The 19062-nt window shown below is 56.6% G+C and overlaps 1 protein-coding gene across 2 annotated transcripts; it reads left to right on the top strand.

Moving 5' to 3' along the window:
- Nucleotides 1–293: 293 nt before the first annotated feature.
- MOCS1 (molybdenum cofactor synthesis 1) lies at nucleotides 294–19062 on the top strand (the record flags this gene model as incomplete). 2 transcript variants are annotated; one of them, XM_080700648.1, is made up of 11 exons in its annotated part: nucleotides 294–416; nucleotides 5278–5404; nucleotides 6711–6878; nucleotides 12625–12789; nucleotides 14561–14622; nucleotides 14858–14969; nucleotides 15127–15239; nucleotides 15646–15756; nucleotides 16359–16479; nucleotides 16761–16808; nucleotides 18302–19062. In XM_080700648.1, 11 exons carry the CDS (start codon nucleotides 294–296, stop codon nucleotides 19060–19062), a joined length of 1911 nt encoding a protein of 636 aa, XP_080556774.1. The 2 variants fall into 2 exon arrangements, with proteins under 2 accessions (XP_080556774.1, XP_080556775.1); XM_080700649.1 differs by lacking the exon at nucleotides 16761–16808.

Raw genomic sequence — 19062 nt, 5'->3', positions numbered from 1 at the left:
TTTAGTCCCGCCCTAACTGCGTCCTAAACTCGGCTGGGATGGCTGGAGGTAGAGCCTGGGTGCTCCCTGATTGACACTGCCGCCCTAGATTGCGCAAGCCAGGGGAAATGTCTGGGCAAAAGCACTACACTCCCAGAAGGCCGCGCGGCGCACTCGCTGATTGGCCGCCAGGGCCCCGCCCCACGCTCGCTGATTGGCCGCGCCGGCCCCGCCCCGCGGGCGGACCAGAAGTCGGGCTCCCTGCTCCCGAGGCTGGCCGCAGCCCAGGCCGAGGTCCTCCTCCCCGCAGCTTCATGGCGGCGCTGCCCGCGTCCCTGTCCCGCACGCTGTGGCGGCTCCTGGGGTCCCGGGGCTGCAGTTCGGGGGCTCCGGTGACGCAGCCCCGCCCCGGGGAGCTCTCGCGACCCGCCCCGGAGGTGAGCCCCTGCCGCCCCTTCCCAGCAAGGCTGGGCAGGCCACCCGCCCGGGGAGGCTTCCCGGCGTGCTCGATCGCCGGGTGCATTGAGGGTCTCCACATCAGCCGCTAGCCAGTGGGAGGGGCCCCCGGGGTCCCGCTTCAACCCCCGCCCAAGCCGTGGCGCCCGCCAGGTCTCTGTGGCAGGGAAGGGTGGCCGCCGAGGGGTGGGGCTTGGGATCCAGGGCGGTGCTTATTAGTACCCCTCCCACCCCCACACAGCCCCTGTCAACATTGCCCCCCTTGGCCCTGCGTGGAGGGCGCCTTGCGTGGGGTGCCTGGGACACCCCCTTCATAGTGCGGCGCCCACTAGCAATTCCAGCTGTCACTGTCCCGGCTCCGTGACCGTCCTTGCTGTGTCTTCGCTTCTACTTTGCTTTCCCCGGGGGGCGGGGGGGCGGGGGTGGCCTCATTCTAGAGCTGAACCGACAGGGCCTGGCCTCTTCCAGGTACAGGCTCCTGCCTCTCTTTAGGGTTTGGCGCAGGGTTGACAGTGCCCCGCAGAGACGCTCAAGTGATAAGTTCTGAGTTTGTTTGCCCACGTGGTTAGGGGAGAATTTAGCCTGGAGGAACATCTCTTTTCATTTGGTGAAACCTTTTCCAGACCCACTAGCTGCTCTTCTCCGGATTCCCAGGAATGCTTCATGCCCCGGCATTCTTGGGGTCACTCACTCTTGGGGTCTCCATTTTGCTCTCCCAGACCCCAGCTCCTCTTCTCAGATAAGCAGCCGGGTCGTTGGAAGTGGAGACTTTGCTCAGTACCCTTGAACTCTGAACTGCACTGAGGGAAAGATGGGAAAGTAACAGCTGAGAAGTCTTCAGAGGTTTTGAGGATGGACGTTTCTTTCTCTCCCCCACCCCCACTTCCCTGTTTATTTTGTACCTTTTTTGAGAGAGCCACTGTGCGGTGACTTAATACATGGTTGACTCCCTTTAGTCCTCATAACAGATGGAATCTGGAGAGTCTGAATTTCCAGGTGAGCAGCTCATGAAGTTGCCTTCCTTTGAATTAACACAAAGCAGAACGGATGCCTAACACCTGTGTTCAGGGCCGCCCCAGGGGATCCTGGGGTGAGTCTGGGCCTGTCCTTCCTTTTCCCACAGGAAGAATGTGGCTCTGGAGCTGAATGCCAGGATCTGCACCCCGCCCCACCCTTTTAGAAGTTCGAGTTTCAAAGCTGGCTAGACATGCTGGCGCACCCTTGTAATCCCAGTACTTGGGAGGCTGAGACAGGAGGATCACAGGCTCAGAGCCAGCCTCAACTATTTAATGAGGCCCTTTGCAACTTAGTGAGACTCTTTAAACATAAAGAATGAAAAATAGGGCTGGGGGTGTAGCTCAGAGGTAGAATGCCCCTGGTTCCATCCCCAGGATTGCAAAAAAAAAAAAAGTGCACTCTTTAGGTATTCCCTTCTGTGCCTCCGTTATCTCCTCTGTGGGGTGGGAGCGAGTGTCGAATCCCTGAGATGTCCTAGAGCCTGAGTTAATACATGCTGACACGCGTACCTAGAAGAAAGGCCAGGGCGGCGCTGGAGAGGCAGAGGTATGCAAGCATTATCCTTGCCCGGTACCTGCTGTGTCCTCTTGGCCCCTCCCTCCTGGACACTCAAGATAGTCATTTTCTCACTGGATAGCCAAGACATTCGCGTTGGACATCTCCATTAGGTCCGAGCTCTGCGGCCTTGGGCGCTGCTGGGACTCCTCTGCCCCTGAGGAGTTCCCCACACTGATTAACACACAGCAGGGAGTCCACCAACATGTTAGGCTGCTTGAGAGGCCCCTGGGGAAGAGTCCTTGTGGAATCATACACTGACCGCGGGCCAGGGAGCCCTGCTGCCTCACTCCCCATCTGTCTAGCTCCTGGGATGTCACTTTCTGCTTGTGTCTATAAACCCAGAGGTCTGGACCAGCCCAGCTTAGATGGTGGATGTGGGCACAGAAACCAGTCTTCAAGAGACTCCCAGAGAAGGGATGAGATAGGTTCAGCACATCCACAGAGCTTCCACGTGGCAGGAAGAGCTGTGTGGGCATCCCGAACCCTTCTTCAGCCTTCCCGCCCTGCAGAGATGTCCCCACCTTCCACCGGGCTCTGGTGGTCGGTTTGGGAGAGCAGGAAAGGCTACGGGGTGTGCTGTTGTGCTGGAGTGCGGGTGAGAGAGGGAGTGAGGTGGAGAGAGGAGGTGGCCGCCAGTGGGCACAGGGGAAGGGGCATGGCTGGGTCCTGGACAGAGCAGGCAGGGGACATGGCGTGTAGGTCAGCGGGGACTCGCCGACCTAGTGGGAATGGCCCGTTGCAAGGCTTAGGCAGCCCAGGTGTGTGTTCTTGTCTTTCTCCCTCTGAGCTCGTGCAGGGGTCAGGGGGCTGGCCTGGGCCTGGCCTGCTGCCTGTGGCAGGGGAGGGGATGGCGGGCGAGAAGGGGCTTCTGCTGCAGGGGTTACACAGGAAGGAAGTGGTGGGGGAGAGGGCAGGAGGAAGATGGCGGGCCACGTCCCAGGGAATGGGCTCTCCTTACCAGGAGCCACAGGTGTGACCACCCCACGCCCTGGGAGGGCAGTGGGAGAAGGCCGGAGAGCCAAGCTGGGCCAGGCACTTGCTTTGAACTGTCACTTAATAGAGGTCAGTTTTGAGGAACCCCTGGTTACATCGTCCCAGTAGCAATTCAGTCAGGGCCATGGTGTTTGATTATGGAACATGCTCTTTTTCTCCTGAATAACCCTGCTTCTTCGTCTACTCTACACTCTCGAGCCATTTGGGAGTTGGCCTTTATCATTTCTCTCAGATGTCCTGGGGGGCAGGGTCCCTGGCAGGGTCCCTCCCTTAACTCCTTGGCCCACCTTCTGCACACCCTCTGCCCTCTCGGGACTGGGTAGACAGACAGAAGCCAGAGCATGGGACCGGCGGCCCCGGCCTCGTAGCAACACTACCACCCGTGGTCTGGGGAGCTGAGCTCCACTTGTCCAGCATTAGATGGTGTGGAGGCAGGTCTGAAGCCCCCAGCCACAGCCATCGCCGCTAATAGGGTTAGATGCAGGGCGCTCCGAAGTTACCAGAGTGGGAAGACTGGGCTCCTTTGTATTTGTTTAATGAATGAATATGTCCCCGGGAGTAGAGAGTCCTTAAGAAAATGACAGATCTCATACCTGGCAGGTGTCAGCAGCTAGGATTCTCCCCTGCTGCTTCTAGATGGGGAGAATGCAGGCCGATGGCTCCCAGCCACCCTGGGTCCAAATGCCCTCCCTCCTTGCCTGGCACACAGTGGAAACCTTGGGGGCGTTGGCTGGTGTCGGTGGTGCAGAGCTGGTCAGCCCTGGCCGCCCTCCCCGGAGCCATCCTGCTTGCTCCTGGGGAGGGATCTGCTGAATCACTCCATCCTCCTAGCGCACAGCCTGGGTTTAGTTTGGCTCCTGCCCGCGTGTTAGGTTGGGGACAGCTTGGCAGGTGAAGCCCAGAGACTGCTCTGACACGGTGTCTACGCTCCAAGGAGCTGCTGTGGGTGGAAGAGGGCGCAGATCCATCACTAGCCCCGCTTCCTGGGCACCGTCTCCCTGGGATCCGGACGGTCAGTGGGATTCTGGACTAGGGAGCCAGCACCCCTTGAGTTTGCCCATCACACCCAGGGAGGAAGGAAGTGGCCATTACAATTACGGAAGCGTGGCAGATTCCTACTCCCCGTGGACTGGCCCCCCAGCAGAGTTTCTTTGAGAAACTGGTCTTGGGGTAGGTAGAGTGAGGAAAGCCCCCACAACACTCACAGTCTCTTCTTTGATTCAGTCAGTGGCTCCTAAACCAGCTTTGCTTTGGCATTGCCTGGGAAGATTGAAACACAGGAGCCCCAGAGATGCGGGTTTGGTTGGTCTCCAGTGGGGTTTAAATCTCTTACTCATCCAGATGGTTCTTACGTGCCAGGACGGCTGGGGAACGTAGCAAAGCAAATGGTCCTTCCTCCTGGGTGCGGGTACGCAGCTCCCTCAGCCCCAGAGGCCCTCTGCCCTCTTAGGTTACAAGATCATGATAGTTCTAGGGGCTTCATCTACCAGATCTCGAGCAAGACAGCTATGTTCTTACTTGGCGTCTGGAAAAGCAGACCAGGAGAAGTTAAGCAACTTTTGAGGCTGGGGAAGCTCCTGGCCCAGAACCCAGGATTCTTGACCCAGACCAGAGTCCTGTCTGTGGTCCTCAGTTAGGTGCTGGGGTCACGATTCTTCATCTTTAAAGGTTCTTGAGAAAGAAGCACCTCGCCCGCCGCGCTCACCGTCCTACCTACCTACCTATTGGACGGTCCCTTTGTAGTTAGAATAACGGCGACGTCTGACTTGTCATCAGAAGTGGGTATGGGAATTGAGCAAAGAGCGTTCTCCGAAAGCTCTCGGTAAATGTTACCGCCTCGCCTTGGAGCGGTGATCTCATCAGCCTCTGTGGGGAGGGGTAGGCCAGGGGACCAGAAAGGCTTAGCTCCCTTTCTCCCCAGAACCAGGTTGGGCCCCTGCAGCTGTCTCCTTCCCTGGGCCCCACACAGTGGGTGCTAATTCTCCCTTCTGGCACTGGGTAAGGCGAAGAATAAGAACTGAATAAAGAATCAAGAGTTCCTGCCGGCCCTTCCCTCTACCGGGCTGGAGTCCCCACCTCGCTGGCTGTGTTGGGATGTGGCTCCTTCCCTGGCTGTCTCCCAGTCCATCAATCTCAGGGACTGCAGGGCCTAGGCCACTGGGCAGGTTAGACGCGCTGCCCAGACGTCGGCCACGAAGGGCAGCTGGTGTCTGGGTCTCGTGGCTCTCCGCAGGTGGGGCCCTGGCGCCTGCCCCACGCGCCCTGTCCTTGCAGGAGCAGTCCCAGAGGAGGCAGTTCCTGCGCGAGCACGCGGCCCCCTTCTCCGCCTTCCTCACAGACAGCTTTGGCCGTCAGCACAGCTACCTGCGGATTGCCCTCACGGAGAAGTGTAACCTCCGATGTGAGTTTCCGGCCCTGCTGAAGTGGCTTCTGCAAGCTTCCCCACACCTACAAATCCTCCTCAGCCCCCGATCTGTTCACAGCCTGCCCACCCTCCCGCCTTGCTGGCTTGGGGCTCAGTCTCGGGGTACTGAAAGCTAGGTCCTGCTTGAGCGTTGCTTGAGGACAGAGCTGTGACGAGTTAGGATTAAGTGGCAGTGCTGGACCTCTGCATCTTCAGGACTCCTCCTCCTGTTGCTCTTCTGTTCCTGAGGCCCAGGACATGGGCAGGGCAGGGGCGGTGGACATCCCAAGCAGCTGAGACTTAGGGCAGAGGCTGAGAGCAGCACCGCCAACCATGAAACGTCCCAACCCCAGCGAGAGCCCAGCTGATGCACAGCACTCGGTGTTGATTGATGACCCCACAGGGGGAGCTCCCTGGGGCTGTCCCCCCCTTCCCTCCTCCCCTTCCCTCCTCCCCCTGCACCTCACAAGCACAAACATTTACCCACGGGTCAGTAAACAGACACATGTGTTTGGTAAATGTTTAACCAAAATAAAACACACTACGTGTGTTATGTCCCAGTACTCACAACGGTCCTCTTGGGTCTGGCGAGTCTGGTACTGAACCCACACACTACACCTGACTCTGGCTCACAAGGCTCCGCCAGCCCTTGTTAGAGCCCAGCTCAGGCAGCAGTGGGGAGGCTCCCCGTCCTCAGCCCACCTGTTTTCTCGTGCAGCCACCTCAGCCTGCTCTTCTGTAAGGTGGGGCCGTAAGGGGCAATAGGTGGGACGGACTTGGGGCCACAGGCTGCAGCAGAAAGCAGCAGGCTCCTCGAGCAGATGCAGGGAGGAATGCCAGCAGAGCCTGCAGAGAGGGCGGGGTCCACCCAGCACCCGGGCTAGGGGAGCCAGCAGCAAAGGCCCCCCCGCCACGCTGCTCTGTGACTCACTCTCCCTCTTTTTCTTTGGGTACCAGAGATTGAACCCAGGAGCATTTCTCCTCTGAGCCATTCATACTTCAGCCCTTTTTCTATTTTACACTGAAACAGGGTCTCGGTAAGTTGCTGCAGCCAGCCTCAAGCCTGCGATCCTTCTGTCTCAGCCTCCCACGTATTGGGATTACAGGCGTGGGCCACCATGGCTGGAGACGCATAGTGTCCTTAATACTCTCAGCTTCCCTGCTGAGGGACGGCAGGTCCAAACAGGGAGGGGTGGCTAGCATTTCACCAGTGAGAAGGAAGCAGGAAGGCTGCAGGGAGACAGGGGCCCGGGCCAGCCCGCCACGCCCACTTCCCACATCCTCATCCCCTTCCTTCCCTCAGGCCAGTACTGCATGCCCGAGGAGGGTGTCCCCCTGACCCCCAAGGCTGCCCTGCTGACCACCGAGGAGATCCTGACCCTCGCTCGGCTCTTTGTGAAGGAAGGCGTCGACAAGATCCGGCTCACGGGCGGAGAGCCGCTCATCCGGCCCGACGTGGTGGACATCGTGGGTGAGTGGGGCAAATGCCCGCTCCCCGTCCCCTCCCCTGCCTCATCTGGCCGGACTCTGTTGCCGAGGCTGCTGTTGGCGGCTGTCATTCATCGGACAGGGCGCCCGCGCACCCCTGAGCACCCCACACAGGTGCTGTTTGCTCCCATTTGGATGAAGAGAGGAGAGCGAAGGAGGTTCAGAATTGTTAAAGGTCAGGGCTACTAGTGCCAGATCCCAGGGCCCGCCGTCACACCGAGACCCAGTCCTCACCAGGAGCCCCACGAGGCCCGGCTCCTGCGGAGCTCTGACCTGTCTTCTGCACGCTGCCTTCCCTCTCCCTGGCACAGCCGGGCCTTGGCGCTTGCTGTGCGCTCCACCAGGGGCTTGGGGCTCTGGGTGGCCCTTCCCGGTCCCTGCTGGAGCCCAGCGTCAGCGCAGCTCTCCTCGGCCATCCCAGGATGGGCCCCCGCTACTCTCTCCCGGAGTTAGTAAGCCGCAGCCCTGGGCCAGGTTCAGGTCACCAGCTATTTGGATATGACTTGCAAGCTGAGAAGGTTTTTTATATTTTTAAATGGTGGGGCAAAAAAAAAAAAAAGAATAACCTTTTCTACCACATGAAACTCATGTCCTGAATTTGATATCCATCAATGAAGTTTTATGGGAACATACCCACGCCCACTCGTTTACATACTGTCCTGGCAGCTTCTGCAGAGCTGAGTAGTTGCAGCAAAGACCACATGGCAAAGCTGGCCAGCAACGCTGGAAATGTTCACAGCCCAGACGTTCCACAGAAGTACACAGGCTCTCCCGTCCCCTGACCCCTGGCCCCTGGCCCCTGACCCCAGCTTGTTCTCCTTCATAGTGCTGATTTCATTCCAGCATTGGTGTTTGTGCTGGGGCAGGGTTCATTCCCAGCCTCCCCAGGAGAGAGGCCTAATGCTGGGGGAACCACTGGCAGATTTTCAAAGGCGTGACTTTTTCTGTTCTTTCAGAAGGACTCCAGTCACCTAGAATTAGATTAAATATAATACTTGGTTCTTGGGATCATCATTGGTCAGTGAGACGTCATTCACTTTACTTGCGTTTGTTTTAATGTTGTTAATTCCTAAGGAAACCCGCTCCCCATTTTTTTAAGGAATAAGAACACTGGTGACAACTCTGAACAACTTTTGTGGCCTTCCTGATCCTGACCCCTGGACCTGCCACCACCACGGGGCAAACACCCTCGGCTCTGTTTCGCCTTCTCTTGCTTTTAAAGAATCAGACGGTGTTCTGAACTCTGATTACTGCCGTTTGCAGTCCTTGGAGGCCTACTGGTCTGACTCCGGTGAAGTCCGTGGGCCATGAGCAGCGCTTTCCCTCTTCCCTCCCTCCCTCCCTCTGAGCTGCAGTCCCACCGTGGGCTGCGCCAGCCTTCTAGTGAGCAGTCACATGGGTTCCAGTTTTTCAGGGCAAGCAGTGCTGCTCGGAACACAGTTGTCCACATTCTCTAGTGTGCACTTTCTCCAGGAGCAGAATTGCGTAGAACACGGGAATGTTTCCCTTTGGAAACCACTTTGTATTCCTGTATTAAGTGGTGGACCTCTGCGCTCACCAGCAGTACGTGAGATCTTTGAGTAGCTTCCTCGGAACTCACAATGCCTACCATTTTTTATTTTTCCAGTTGAAAAGTGTGAAATCCCATTTTGTTGTGTCTTGATTTATTTTCCACCTCTAAGAATGAGGTCAGGCGCTCCCATCTGGCATGTTAGCTAACCCTACGCATTTCCTTTTCTGTGTGACCCCAGGTCACGTCTTTTACAGTTTTCTGCTTGTTTACTTGTCTGCTCATATTGATTTGGTTACATATACTCTTTATATATGTTGCAAATATTTTCTTCCAGTCTGAAAAGGCGAGCTCCGCTTTGATTGAACACTCAGTGTATTGTTTTAAGGTTCAAGTCTTGTTAACAAGACACCTAACCCAAGGTCAGATCAACAACCCATGTTTTGCACTGAGTTTAAGATCTGCATTGAAGACCTTAGTTCACCTGTGGATGATGTTGAGTCCAGAGTAGTATTTTCCCACACAGATGGCCGTATTTTTTCTAGCTCTTTGTCCTGGACAGTCCCCACATCTCCTAGACATCGACCTGTCTCAGCTTCTGCTCTGCTCTGTTTAGTGGTCAGCTTTTCTGCCTTTGGGCTGTTATCTCACTGTTTTAATCAGGGTACCTTCAGAATAAAACGATTATCCAGTAGGACAAGTCCTTTCAATTCTTTCCCAGCGATGTTTAAGCTTTTCTAAGCCTTGTTCATGTAAATGTTAACATGGACAATCCTCTTGGAATTTAATTGAACCAAATTGGGAAATATTAACATCATTTTTTCCCACAACTCACACCTTCCAGGACACCTTCTTCCTTTGTACTGCTCTGTGCTCCAGGGCCCATGTCAGTTGCCCCTTCCTGATTCCGTGTCTGGCTTTTGACATCTGGATTTCCTCCAGCTGTGGCGCCCTCCCCCACCGTGACAGGACTGGCTCCTGACTGCATCCCCGTACCTCTGTGGCCCCATGGTCACAGATCCAGGTGTTGCTGGTCCGGTGTCATCCTCCTCACGCCTTCCTCTGTGGGTGACTCCGTTTTATGTAGGAACCTGACAACGTGTCTTTTTCTGAATGTTGTTGCTAGCATCTCTCTCTTCTACCCCACCAACTTTCCCATCAGTGCTATAGTATGCCTGTTTAGATCCGTTTACGTTTTCTGTGCTAAAAACTATATCATGAGCAGACAGGTTTTTTTCTATTGGCAAATCTTTTCCTTTTTTAAAGAAATTTGTCTGTTTTTCTGATTTTAAATATGTTGAAGTTATTTTTAATCTTTTACTATTAATATTTTCCTTGTAATGTTGTCCTTTTACGATTCCTCTGATTTGGGTTTTGCCTCCTCTTCTTGATGCAGTTTGCCAGAGGTTTGTCTGTTTTGCTGGTCTTCAACTAGCCTTTGAATTTGTCTGACCTCCCTGTGGCAAATGAGCCTGTCGACTTGTTCATTTCTCCCTTGGGATAAATAAATTGCTTTTTGCTTTATATCTTCTGTATCGCTTCTTCAATAGAATATGTAAAGCAAATTTTGAAAATATTAGAAAATATTTGTTTCAGGGCCAGGCGTGGTGGCGCACGCTTGTAATCCCCCGCGCTTGGGAGGTGGAGACAGGAGGATCGCGCAGGTTCGAAGCCAGCTGTGCTGGCTTAAGAGACCCTGTTTCCAAATTAAAAAAAATATAAAAAATAGGCCTGGGAGTGTAGCCCGGAGGTAGAAGGGCTTACAGGAACCCTGGTACCACAAAAAAAAAAAAAAGAAAGAAAGAAAAGAAAATATTTGTTTTATATATTTGAAGTGGGTTTGTTAGATTCAAACATGTTTAGAAATATTATATCTTTTGGTAAATTGAATCTTTTAATATTATGTACTAATTAAATATCCCTCTTTAATGATACTTTGGTCTTAAGATATGTATTTTTTATGTGACCAAAATTATGTTGGCTTTTGGTTTTAATATGCCTGCTGTGTCTGTTTTTCTCTTTTTACTTTAAACCTTTTAGTGGTGTTCTCTAAGTATAGCTTGGGCTGGGGATTAGTTCAGTGGCAGAGCACTTGTGTGACGGGCAAAGCCCTGGGTTCAATCCCAGGACCACACACACACACACAGGAAGTGAAGCTCTCATAACAGCATGCAGGCAACGTTTGTTTCCTCTATCAGGTGTGAAAATCTCTCCTAACTCTTGAGCTTGGTCCTCTTACCTTTATCATGATCACTGGAGTAGTTGGGCTTGTTTCTGTTACCTTCTGTTGCAGCTTATTATACTTTTATACTTCTCTTTTTTTCTCCATTTTGGTTTTAAACTGATCCCCCTTTCCTTCTTCCCAATAACAACAATCAATAACATCAACAGAAAAAACACATTTGCACAGCCTTCTCTCCTGATTCTGCAGCCCTCCCTGTGCTGCTGTGGGTATGCTGTAGGACTTTGCTTGGGGCTGCTGGGCGTCACCTGCCCCGTCTCTCCTTAGCACGTCCTCACTGTCTTTTAGGACCACAGTGAACTTGAGCAAGGTGTCTAAGCACTCTGGGGTCCCCAAGATTCACAGCACCGCCTGAATGTGTTTCTCTCCTCATTACTGTCTCGGCTCTGAAAGTGTCTCGGTGCAGGTTTTTGTATGGCAAATCCAAGTAACCCTGGCGTTCCAGGTAGTGTTCATGAGTTTCAGCAGTAGAATGGTAGTTTTACAATATTACTTGGATGCATATACATTCTGTGCCTTCAAGGGGTCTTTCCCTCAGTATTTTAAGAATGTCTCTCGGGATGGGGCTATAGGTCAATGATAGCATGCTTTCCTAGCAAGCGGGGCTTGGGTTCAATACCCAACAGGAAGGAAGGGAGGGAGGGAGGGAAAGGGAAGGAGAAAAGGGAGGTAGGGTGAGTGGGCCAGGGAGTCCTCCAGGTGTCTTTTACAGCCTACATTGCTGTTAAGTCTAATGATGTAGTATGATTTTTGCTTTAAGATAATAAGATCTTTTACTCTAAAATTCTCATTGTTTTCTTTGTATCTGATTTTCTTTAATTTTGTTATAGTGTTTTTTTTTTGTAATAGTATATATTCAGTAGACCTTTTATCATTGATATTCAGTGAAACTTCACTTTTAAAACATCTAAGTTTAGGGAAATTTTTCCTCATTATTTCTTTAAGTGTTTCCCTCTCTGTTAATTTTCTTCTCCTGACACGTCTATCATCTGAACGTCGCTCCTTCTCCTGGATTGCGCACTCCTCGGCCTCGGTCTTTCCCTGGGAAGCTTCCTAGCCTGATCCGGCAGCTCACCATTGCTTCTCCCGTGTCTTTCTGCCATGTTCCTCACGTCACAATTAACATCTTTACTATTTCCCCTGTTCCTTTTTACAATTTTAGCATTTTATTTTCTACTGTTAATATTTTTATTTGGCTGCATTTACCCTGCGTATCTTACATTCTTGGTCCGTTTTGATAGTTTTTCTTCTGTTGGTGTGTTTTTATACTTTCACTGGTGCTTCGTAATTAAGCCCGGTGAGATTTGAGGTGACGCACGCAGGCATGCACCGTCACTTGGCTAATTCCGTCCCCGTACGTGTTAGTGAGATTGGAGTAATACCTCCACATACAGACGGGCCGGCCGTTGTTTAAAGTGTTTCCTTCCTCAAGTCTCGCTTCTCTTCTCCTGTGCCCCTCTCCCAACCCCCTTCCACGACTCCACTGTGCCAGCCCTCAGGGCCACAGCAACTCTGAGCAGAAAGAACCACGGGGAAGTATCACATTCCTGTCAAATTGTCCTACAGAGCTGTGGTACCCAAGCCGGCCAGGTATCGGCACAAAAACGGACACACAGACCCGCGGAGTAGAAGATGCAGAAAGGGAGAAAGGGATCCTCACACCTGTCGGCCAGGTGATTTTGACAGAGGTGGCAAAAGGGTGCTAGGCGTGCTTAGTGGAAAGCTTGAAGGCCAGATCCCAATCTTCGTAGCCCTTGAGGTTCAGCCGGCAGCCCTGGGCTCGGGGTGCCCTTCATCTTTTGGTTGGTTTTACCACGGTTTTTATTCTTATATTTCGAATTGAGTCACACCTGGCTAACAGGTCACAGGGAGCTCCTTTCCTGGCCTCTGTTTGGACTAAGTTTCGCCTTCCAGCTCTTCTTTAGACTTCAAGAATGACAAAGAATGCACATGCTGACTCCTTTGCTCTGTCCCCAGCCCAGCTGCGCCAGCTGGAAGGACTGAGGACCGTCAGTGTCACCACCAACGGCGTCAACCTCGCCCGGCTGCTGCCCCGGCTTCAGAAAGCAGGTCTCAGTGCCATTAACATCAGCCTGGACACGCTGGTGCCCGCTAAGTTTGAGTTCATCGTCCGCAGGAAAGGTGATCAAATCAGGACGCTTGGTGTGGCGGGGGCTGTACAAGGGCCTGTGCTTCCTCTGATGTCTGGGCTCTAGATAAGCAAAGGCACTGATTCCCTGCCCAGCCCTCCCCGGCCTTGGCCACGTGCCGTGCAGAAACTTCAAGGGCTTCATGCTGACGAACTAGGGTGCCCTCCTCTCCCGACTCGCAGTTTGCCCACGGCTAAAGCCAGGAGGGGCAGGTTTCAGAATGAAGGACTTTCAGTTTTGCCACCCACCTGTGAGCAAACTGGGCTGAGGTGGTCCCCCTGCAATGAGCTCTTCAGAAATACGGGCCGTGGTGGCCATGACTGCCCAGAGATGCCTGGGCCAGCGTGAGCCTGCTCAGTGGGTCCCCAGCTGCCCCCTGGTTGTCCCCGTGCCCACCCGCAGACCAGCCTCTGTCCTCACTCCTCCCACTGGCCACCGTGGACGTGGGCGGCAGGTGAGCAGCCTCGGGCAGCGCTGTGGTCTCCCAGCCTGGCTCTTCTCAGGCTCTGAGCCTCGCCCTGAGTTAGAGTGGGAGCCTCTTCAAGAATGGAGACCCTGGATTTGGGGTGCGGGGCTGGAAGGCCAGAGGGATGCCAGGAAGCCAGCTCCCCACTTTGGTCTCTGGGGAGAGCAGCAAGGCCAGCCTGCCATCCCTTCCTGCTGTGCGGCTCCCTGTCTGTGCCCGTCCAAGCGTGGAGGGAGCACTGAGTCTCCTGCTCTGTAGCTGTGGAGGGTCAGAGGCACACGAGATACTGCCCCGGACTGCTGAGGGTAAATCCTTTAGGCGGCCTTGCTATCTGGCCTTACTAAGGGAGTGCCATGGGGGGCAGGGGAGGACCCCAAGGAGAGCCAGAGGGCTTCCAGGAGGATGTGTTTGTGCTGGCCTTGAGTGGCGGGAGGATGGGGACCAGGGAGCTTCCTCTGGGGAGACCAGTGAGTGGGGGAAAAGGGAGGGACAACTGTGGGCTCATCCCCAGGTCCTGCGACTGCCTCCTGCCTGTGGTGTGTGGCATTGGATCCCTGTCCCTGCTCCTCCCGGGGCTGGTGCCTCACTGTGGAGAGCTTGTGGCTCTCTGCCTCCCCAGCACCCACCAGGGCCACCTCTGCTCCCTCCAGGGTGGCCTGCGGGCCGTAAAGGGCCCATCTGCCCTCCCCAGGCGCCACGCAGGCTGAGGCCAGGGCTCAGGGGATGGAGTCACGGGGTGGGCCAGCCTGGGGCAAATGTGGAGAGCCAGGGAGAGCGCACATTTCTCTGGAGCAGCACCTGCCTGTAGCTGTGCTGGGAGTATGAGTACTTGTGTCCAATGAATCGGTGATGGACTCCTGCGGGGAGGGAGTGCTGGGGAGGCGGAGTCCTCCAGCAGGACACTGCCTCCTCTGAGCCTGAGTCCCACAGGCCAGATCGGCTTCCTGCCTGTTCATGCAGCCTTAGAGCCAAGCATGAGCATCACAGGTTGCGTTTGCCATCAGTCGGTGATTGGGGATGTTACCCGGGGACCCCAGTTAAACCAGAGAGTCCCGGCAGACAGAACTCTGCGCCTCCATCCTGCTTGTGGTCCTGTGCAGGAAACGGCATTGTGTTAGCGCTGAGTCTCGTCAGCACTGCCTGGCACTCAGCTGCACCTGGTGCTCAGGCTTGCCGCTTGGCCCATCAGGGAGGCGTGTGGGTGGCCTCTGAGGCCCTGGTGGTCCTGGGCGTGGGGGCAGGCAGGGAGGAGACAGACAGGTCCTGGGTCCTTGACTCTCCCCCACGCCCCGCGCAGGCTTCCACAAGGTCATGGAGGGGATCCACAAGGCCATCGAGCTGGGCTACCACCCTGTGAAGGTGAGCACTTGTGGCCTCTGCCCCTCTTCCTCCCACACCTGGCCGCGGACAGTGGGACTGACACCAGGCCTCCACCAGGGCGGTGAACTCGGCCTCCCTCTGCATCTAAGAGACCAAGGAGGGCAGGGTGACCCCTGGGTCCCGCAACGTGGGAGGGTCGGGTGGGGAGAGGGGCAGAGCCAGCTTCCCCCTGCAAGCTCAAGGAGCTGGCCCTCAAGACCCTGGGTCCCGCCAGGTGAACTGCGTGGTGATGCGCGGCCTGAACGAGGACGAGCTCCTGGACTTCGTGGCTCTGACCGAGGGGCTGCCCCTGGACGTGCGCTTCATAGAGTACATGCCCTTCGATGGTCAGTGAGGGGTGGGGCAGTGGGCGGGCGGAGGGTCATGCCGGAGCATCCCGGAGTCGAGCGTGGTGCTGGGAGCAGGTGCTTGTGCCGAGTGTGAGGTGGACTTGAGAACCGGGCCTTAAGCTCTGAGAGCCAAGCACGCCCCACCCAAATCCAGGCAACAGGTGGAACGTCAAGAAGATGGTCAGCTACAAAGAGATGCTGGACACTGTCCAGCAGCGCTGGCCGGAGCTAGAGAAGCTGCCGGAGGAGGCGTCAAGCACAGCCAAGGTTAGGCAGTGGGAGGTGGCTGCCGAGGATGGTGGGTCCCACCCAGAGGCTGGAGGGGTGCAGGCAAGGTGAGGACAGTGGGTGGAGCCAGCTTAAGCAGGACTCCTGTGACCTCTGCTTCATAGGGGACACGTGGGCTGGGCCTGACCGGGTGTGGGTCACCTCTGAGGACCCGCTCCAGCAGGTGCGTGTGGTCTCATCCTTCCATGTGACCTTCTCTGGACATGCTGTCCATGAGTCCCCGGATCCTTAGCACATTCCCTCCAGGAGGTAGCCGTGCTGGAACAGAGTCGGCTGTCCTGCTGCGTCTCCTAGGCTGCCACCTTCCCACGGGCTGCTCTGGAATGGGCCCTGAGGCCGGGGAAGCATGGGCCTGGGCACCTCAGCCCTGTGCCCTGGTCCCCAGGCCTTTAAAGTCCCCGGCTTCCTCGGCCGGGTCGGCTTCATCACCTCCATGTCCGAGCACTTCTGTAGCACCTGCAACCGGCTGCGGATCACGGCTGACGGGAACCTCAAGGTGAGCGACCTGGAATGGCTGCCCCCTCCGCCAGCCTCAGCCGCTGAGGGAGAGGAGCTCCTCACAAACTCCAAGCGGGGCGGGGCGGGCCGAGGGCGAGGGCAACGGGATGCATACCGCCATGTCTGCGGGCTCGGCTTCAACTGAGGGGCCCCGCTTGTGACGGACACGGAGGGCATTCTGTTGAGTGTGTCAGAACAAGCACAGAGCTGGGTGTGTGGCGCCATCTCTGGCATCTAGGAGAACTAGGGGTTAAGCTCAGGGCCTCTACCCCTAGCGACGTCCTGGCCCGTTTTTATTTCGGGACGCCATCTCACTGTTGCTGGGAAGCTCTCATACCTGTGATCCTCCAGCTTCAGCCCCCCGAGTAGCAGAGATGCCGGCACCACCACACCCAGCTTCATTCCTGCACACCCTGAAGGAAATTTGGCACAGACCTCAAAGTCTGATTTGCTGCTTGTGCTTCTAGCCCAACGTCTGCATCCAGAACCTTCTGTCCCTCGTGGCCAGGGGTCCTGGCTGGGCACGGCACTCGGGCTCTGGAAGGCTGGGCGGGCAGGCATGGTGATGAGGGACGCCTGTCTCCTCACCCGCCTGCACAGGTCTGCCTCTTTGGGAACGCGGAGGTGTCGCTGCGGGACCACCTGCGGGCGGGGGCCTCGGAGGCCGAGCTGCTGGGCATCATCAGGGCCGCGGTGGGCAGGAAGAAGAGGCAGCACGCGGGTAAGGGGAGCGAGGGTGGTGGCCGCCTGCGGGAAGCATGGCGGAGGATCGGGGATTCCTGGCTGTGCTATGGAGCCGAGGTTCCCGTAGCCGCCTGCTGGGGTGGGCGGGCCCGGTGCCCACACTGGCCTCCAGGCTCTGTCCTGGGCCTTTGGTTAGCGCCCGGGCGGCGCATGTGCAGGGCTGCGGCCTGCGGCTCCTTTGTTTCAGTGTGCTGTCCTTCCCGCCCTTTCTCCCCTCTTCCCGGCCTCCTCTCCTGCCCCATCTTTCCCTTCCCCCAGGCATGTTCAGTATTTCCCAGATGAAGAACCGGCCCATGATCCTCATCGGTGGGTGACCATCATCAGTACGTAACCCCTCACCCGTGCAGGCGGGCTCCATGGTGGGGACCCTGCCGTGAGGCCCCAGGTGGCACCTGTGCCGCTGGCATCCTGGTTTCTAACCCTTCTTTGTCTTCTCTTCCTCCTTCCCCGCACTGTGCAATCTCTTCCCTGCCCCCGGCTCCCGCACCACGCCTGCTCAGAAATGACTCTTTTGTCCCACCAGAAATCAGGGTGGGTGGGGGGCTCCAATTTAATGATCCTTAGTTGTTCCCTGGGAAAGTGGAGGCCTGGAATCTCCCAGCGTGGACGCAGTCGCAGGCACCCTCCGCAGCAGGGCTTGGTGTGGTGGTGTTCAGTACACACCAGGATCAGCTGAGCAGCAGCTAGCTAACGGTGACGCTGTTTCAGGCAGGAGATGGCCAGGACCTCAGCGTCTCGGCTCCTTCACCCCCTGAGAGACCTCTGGGGGTCAGGGCTTAGATGAGAGCAGGTGCCCCCGCCCCGGGCCGCCCTGGATCTGGGCCACTGAACTGGAACACCAGTGAGAGGGCGGTGAGCCTAGGCAGGGCACAGGTTAGCTCATCCAGGGTTAGACAGAGTGGGCCCAGTGCCCAGAGGAAAGCAGCGGGGCTGGGGCGGAAGAGCCGTCCTAACACCAGCTACCCAGAAGGGAAAGGCAGCCTCAGGGGAGGCCCCCATGGACACTCCTGTCCTCCTCCCAGCCTCCCTCTGCAGCCGCCAGCACCGGGTCCTCTTGTCCTGCAGGCAACCTCATGTCAAGGAGTGGGGTGCCCGGCTGCCCTGGGAGGGAGGGAGGAGTCCTGGAGACCTGGACATCGGGAGAGCATTGGTCTGTCAGGAATCACTTCACTCCGAGATGCAGTGCCACCAGGCTGGTGTGGTTTCTAGAGAGGCCGTGTGAACCACTTGGGGCCTTGGTGCTTCTGGTTCTCATCCGGGAGGAGGGCGGGCCCTCCGCCTGTCTCGTGAGCGGGGGCCATGGGTCCCAGCCCCGCCAGCGGGGGAAGGAGGACCTGCACAGTTGCCCAGGCCTCCGGCCCTGAAGCCGGCCTGGCCGCTGGTGCACCTGGATGTGCTCCAGGGACTTGAAAGGAATTACTCGAGTAGATATTTCACTTGCTTTTTCTACCAGCTGGACAACTTCTACTAACTTGTTATAGAGAAAATGAAAATGAAAGTAACCAGCTTGGGAATTTAGGGTGCAGCCTAGCTTGCATTTTTTAAGCGAATGAAGGGCCACGGGAAGTCGGCTCATCTGGCTTTGGACCTGGGTGCTGCTTAGGATCCTGGAAGGAGCGTGGGGCGGGAGTGGGCGGCCACCGCTGGCTGAAACACGGCCTGCCTGCGGCTGGTCCCGCCTGGGTCCTCACTCTGCTGGTGGTTTCTCTCTCCCTTTTCCCCAGTGAAGAAGAAAACTTGAGATGGTGTGGGGGGAGGGTAGCCTTTTGGACTTAGTCTCTTCTCTCATTGCCCTTCAGAGTTACTTTGGATGCTCCAGGATTCCCCACCAGCCCGTCTAAGCGTTTCCTCCTGGGACCCCCTCCATAGTCAGGGCCTGAGACCCCCAGTGAGTTTCTCCTACCAGAAGGCCACTTTGTGGACAAGAGGTGGCGTCCCCCAGGCCCCTGGGCTGGCTCTCCAGTGGCTGGGGCCTGGCTCTCCTCAGAGACACTACAGCTCCTACATAGACTCAGATGCCAATTCCAAGTGCCTCAGCCCAGGGCCCGCAGCTCCTGCCGCCGTCTCGGGACCCTGGGCCACCTCAGACCAGTTGACTCATGTGGACTCAGAAGGACAAGCATCCATGGTGGACGTGGGCAGGAAGCCGGACACAGACCGCATGGCCGTGGCCTCCGCAGTGGTCCTCCTGGGGCCGGTGGCCTTCAAGCTCCTGCAGCAAAACCAGCTCAAAAAGGGAGACGCCCTGGCGGTGGCCCAGCTGGCCGGCATCCAGGCGGCCAAGCTGACCAGCCAGCTCATCCCTCTGTGTCACCACGTGGCCCTCAGCCACGTGCAGGTGCGGCTGGAGCTGGACAGTGCGCGGCAGGCCGTGCAGGTCCAGGCATCGTGCCGGGCGCGCGGCCCCACCGGGGTGGAGATGGAGGCGCTGACTGCCGCAGCTGTGGCCGCCCTTGCCCTCTATGACATGTGCAAGGCCGTCAGCAGGGACATTGTGGTGGAAGAGGTCAAGCTCCTCAGCAAGACGGGGGGCCAGCGGGGGGACTTTCACCGAGCCTAG

Source organism: Muscardinus avellanarius (assembly GCF_963383645.1).
Source record: "Muscardinus avellanarius genome assembly, chromosome: 8".
NCBI lineage: Eukaryota > Metazoa > Chordata > Mammalia > Rodentia > Gliridae > Muscardinus > Muscardinus avellanarius.
Note: the sequence above shows the minus strand (reverse complement) of the source record. Positions and strands in the feature narration are given on the sequence as shown.